Source organism: Orycteropus afer, unplaced genomic scaffold (assembly GCF_000298275.1).
Source record: "Orycteropus afer afer isolate SDZICR_OR568_19922 unplaced genomic scaffold, OryAfe1.0 scaffold00045, whole genome shotgun sequence".
NCBI lineage: Eukaryota > Metazoa > Chordata > Mammalia > Tubulidentata > Orycteropodidae > Orycteropus > Orycteropus afer.
Genome location: NW_006921632.1, coordinates 91,712 through 96,639, shown reverse-complemented (window position 1 = coordinate 96,639; position 4,928 = coordinate 91,712). Strand labels below are relative to the sequence as shown.

At 40.7% G+C, this 4,928-nt stretch overlaps 1 protein-coding gene across 1 annotated transcript in view; it reads left to right on the top strand.

Annotated features, from left to right (window-relative positions):
* The window catches only part of HIGD1C (HIG1 hypoxia inducible domain family member 1C), a 19,689-nt gene extending 17,690 nt beyond the window's left edge, over positions 1-1,999 (top strand). The window contains exon 3 of the mRNA XM_007937803.1: positions 1,935-1,999. Coding sequence (XP_007935994.1) covers positions 1,935-1,999 — 65 coding nt within the window. The remainder of the gene's footprint in view (positions 1-1,934) is intronic.
* Positions 2,000-4,928: the final 2,929 nt, after the last annotated feature.

Sequence of the window (4,928 nt, the reverse complement as noted above, 5' to 3'; positions counted from 1 at the left end):
TCCAAGGAGTGGCTGGTGGGTTTGAACTGCCAGCCTTCTGGTTAGCAGTCAAATGCCTTAGGCACTACTCCACCAGAACTCCTAGAAGCAGAGACTAGATCTTTGTTTTCCTGAGGATGCTGAGCACAAGTAGACACTGAATAAATGCTTATTTGAGTTGCCTGGGTTTTTCTTTTTTAACATCTTTTTCTGTTTTAGGTGAATGTTACACAGCACATTAGTTTCCCATTCAACAATTTATACACAAATTGTTCCACGACATTGCTTGCTCTCCCTGCAATGTGTCAGCACGCTCCCCATTTCCACCCTGCCTTCCGTTTCCATCCTAGTTTCCCTGCCCCTCCCTGCCTTTTTATCTTTGCTTTTGGGCAAATGTTACCCATTTGGTCTCATCTAGTTGATTGATCTAAGGAGCTTTGGTGGTGCAGTGCTGTGGTAGTCAAGTTTGTGTGTCAACTTGGCTGGGCCTGGTTGAGTGGCTGGGCAGCTGGGTGCAGTATTCTCCAAGATAACACTGGTGATCAACTCCATGGTGGAATCTACTGTGAGCAGGTCAGTAGCTGCCTTAGGGATGTGGTCTGCTGCTTGTATATAAGGAGAAGCCTTGGGGAACGGTCTCTAGCTTATGGCATGCTTGAACCCTGCATGTAGGCATATCACTGTTTAGCAGCCTGCCATGCTCTACCGACCTTGGGACTTTCAATGGACTTGAATGAATGGCCTGCTATGGGGTTTGGTAACATCAGGACTGTGCCTTTTTACTTGTCAAGCTTGGACTTGTCAGCCTCAGCAGCCAGTAACTGTCTAAGTGAAGAAAAGTCTCTAGCTCCAGTGGGCCAGGAACAGGAGGCAGAGCCCAAGGTTGAGGGGCTTTCACCCAGACCTTAGAGCCTGGCACTTGAACTCGGACTTAAAGCCTCCAAATTGTAAGAAAAAACTCCTGTTCGTTAAAGCCATCCCATTTGTGGTATATTCCTGTCAGAGCGGCACTAGGTAACCACAAGTGCTTAAGGCATTTGACTGCTAACCAAAATGTTAGCTAGTTCAAACCCACCAGCCACTCCATGGAAGAAAGACTGCTTCTGTAAAGATTTACTGCCTCAGAAACTCAAAGGGGGCACTACGAGTTGGATTGACTCAATGACAATGAGTTTAGGTTTTTGTTTTGCTTCCCCCCGGTTGATTGATCTAAGAAGCACAATCCTCATTGGTATTATTATTATTTGATAGACCAATCTATTATTTGGCTAAAAGCTAGAGGCTTCAACTCCTAGTGAAAAGGGTGTCTTAGGGAAACAGTCTCTGGGGTTCCTCCAATCTCTATCAGTTCAATAAGTTTAGTCCTTTTTTATGAACTTGAGTTTTGTTCTATATTTTTCTCCCATTCTAACTGGGACCTTCTATTGTGTCCCTGGTCAGAGAAGTCAGTAGTGGTAGCTGGGCACCATCTGGTTCTTCTGGTCTCAGCCTAGAGGAAGCTGTGGTTCACGTGGACCACTAGTCCTTTACTCAGACGGGCAGAGACAAATAGTTGTGTCTTTGATGGTTGCTTGCAAGCTTTTAATACCCCAGCTGCTACTCACCAAAGTGGGATGTAGAACATAATCTTCATGAACTATGTTATGCTAATTGACTGAGATGTCCCCCAAGAATATTTTTATCTTAATATCTGGTAAAAATCTGCCCAATTTCCTAGTCTTTTCATCAATATCTCAAAATCCAACCTTCAGGGTAGCACAGCAACATGATGAATTCAGATTCGTACAGATTTTAAAGGGCTCTTAGTTTAGTTTAGTTTTCCTGGGGCCACTTATATTATACCCATCAAAAATTAATAAGGGGAAGGTTTTTGTTTGTTTGTTTTTAAACTGTAGGCTAATTTCAAAATTTTTCCCATGGATACACTGTTTACTGGCATACATCTTTGTTTCTAGGTGTTCTCTATTCGATGTACAAGGATTACATTAGACCTCGATTCTTCAAAGTGACCAAAAAATGAAGCTACAGACTGGGAGCAAGACACACACAAGAAGGCTTCTGCAAACTTTTATTAGGAGGAATGAATTTTTCATATGTAGCAAATTACACTGCAAAAGTATCAGACAGAATTCTCATAGCTTTGGTATATTGTGTCTCAAAGATTTAATAAGTTAATTTCTAAATCAACAATCATAAATAATCAAGTCAAAGAGATCCTTTGTTGATGTCTTCAAAACTTCCATGATCTTCTAACATTTAGAGCTTTTGTTTCTCCTTAGTGGAAGAAAATAATCCATATTATGCCAAACCAATTATCAGCAAAACAGTTGTTAGTTACATGCTAGCTACAGAAAAACCTTCTATATCCATGTTAAATGCAACACTCTATTCTTAATATTCCATTTGCTTTATTATCCCCAAATAGGAAAGGTAATTAAGACTTTCATGAGCTCTTTTTCAGAATGACCAACAATTTTATCAGAGAACAGTCATGTTATTTATTTATTCAGCACTTTACTCCTCACTCTTACATGGAAACTTGACTATTTTACCACAAAGATAAATATCTAACAATCAAATATCTGTGTATTTATTTTTGTACTTTGAAAGGATATCTAGAAGTACAACAGTAAATTGCTACAGATCCCATGTCCCCCAGATGACAATATTGCTGTGGGGTGAAAGAACCTAGTCTAGAAGGGCTATTCCCAACCTGGTAAGAACATTGTTTGAAGGAGACGTTAAGTACATCTTTGGCCTCATATGCCTCTGTACTGGACCTAGGGTTCTAAAAGAGTAACTACACTTTGTTGAAGCTGTTAACTGTCTTGACTCAGTTTACTTCCTAAGACTCCAAGCCTAGCAAAGAAAACTAAAAACTGTTTCACTGTATTGGAAGATTATCCGTGGTGTATTCGTCAGTGTTCCCTGTAGTGGAAGATGAAGCTGACAGGAAGGGACGTTCATAGTCGGGAATGGGAAAGATAGGCGTGTGCGCATGTGTCTGCATTCTAGGTGTTATCAGGCTGCTCTGTGTACTGCACACACTATGCTCATCAGGCTATGTCATTATTTAACAAGTGCCACCAAAGACTGCACATGTTTTGGTCAACACTGTCCTCTTTGGAAAATAAGCAGGAAAAGAATCAAACTGCTTTGTTCCACTGGAGTAAGTATCTGTTATGTTCCATGAAGGTCAGGGAAATCGAGGACAGCTGGCATAGACACAGTTCTGTTCATGTTGATTGTGCAATGAAGAGATATTTCTAAGCAAGCTTCTGGAAAGATTTCATCTCAGTATATTCTCAACATTAAAAATACATTAACACAAGTGCTTGTTAGAAACTGGCTTATCTCATAAAGCCAAACTGGTTCTAGCACTTTGTAATCCTACTCTGAGGGAACCCAAATAATGTATTTATTGCTTGAAAAAAGCAATGCAAAGTATTTATGGCGGGTAGCTATGCATGAGAACCCACCAATTACATTTACATGAAGGTGTAAAATCACATTTGGAGAAGAGTTAGGAGTGTGAAAGATGCTCATTTACCCACCTTAGCTGGATACAGAGGGAGGGTCACTGCAGGAAGACCCAATACACGGATGATACACGGTACCTGAGTTTGCAGACACTTCCTGGGCAAAGCTTTGGGTGCTTAATGTCACAATATTTGAAACTTAGGAGATTATTTTCATTGTACACTCTAACCCCTGATGCTTCACTTGCTAATTAAACTCTTTCCAGTGTCTGGATATGCTCTTACTCCATACAGTTATGTGGCAGCAGCTACATTATTTAGTGCATTTTTCTGATACTCTGTGTCTACACCGTCAGAGCATCCTTTTTCAAACTGGCTCCATAGTGTTAAATGTCCAGAACTGAGCAAGTGCCACCTGGGTTAACCTCAAGATTGAATGTATTACCATCGACCATAAGCACACTTGACCAGGTATGTAAACCATAAAGTACAAAATGACTACATATTCTCACTTATCCCAGACTCACTCTAGAGATACCAGTCTCCCTTACTGTTTAAGTGTGATTCAAGCTTTATTGTCAAGTTTTCGGGTTACAAGAGCTGTGTGACCTGAGAGGTATACTTATAAACACTCGTCTGTTCCTAGAATGGAGAAGAACTATAGAAATCACTCCAGTACTTAACCTCAGTTCAACCAACCACCTCACTTTTTTATGAGCCGCAAAAAAAGGACAGTAAGGTTCATTTTATTTTTCACATTTTCTTCCTTTGCTAAAACGTTCTTGAAACTATCAAGAAATGAAATTGCCCAGGGAGTGGGGGGGGTGGTATCCAACCAATTAGTTCATCCAGAGTTATCTTCTGGGTAAAAAGAAACCACAACACTGGAACCCATTTTAAAGGCCTCTTTCACAAGTGAAAGCTCATAATTGGTGTTAATTTAATCTTAATTTTAAGATCAGAAAGACTCCAGTCTGGGCTGTAGGGCTGTTGCTCTTATTAGCAGAAGTTGCACATCAGGGAATTTTCAAGTATCGTTTTAGAAAAATCCTTGCCACTTAGAGGGCCGAACCATCGTACATTAATAGGCAATATCTGAATAAAATATATCTCAATGAAAGGTTGTAAGTTTTAAAGTAAGATGGAGAGTTCAGATATTCAAGTTTCATGCTGAAAGAAGAGTGATTTGGCCCGAGTCATACTGAGCATGCAGGGACTGCAGATGCCATGTCTTTGGGGCTGGAAGGACATGTGGAGTGATGGGGTATATGCTACCCTGGAGAATTAAAAATAAAAACCTAAGTGCCGTCAAGTCGATCCCGACTCATAGCAACCCCTCCTTGGGGTTCCAAGGCATTATTGCTATGAAAGTAGACTATCCAATCTTCCTTCTGAGGATTGGCTGGTGGGGTTGAACACCAGCCTTCTGGTTGTTGTTGTTGTTGTTATGTGCTGTCGAGTCGGCCCCGA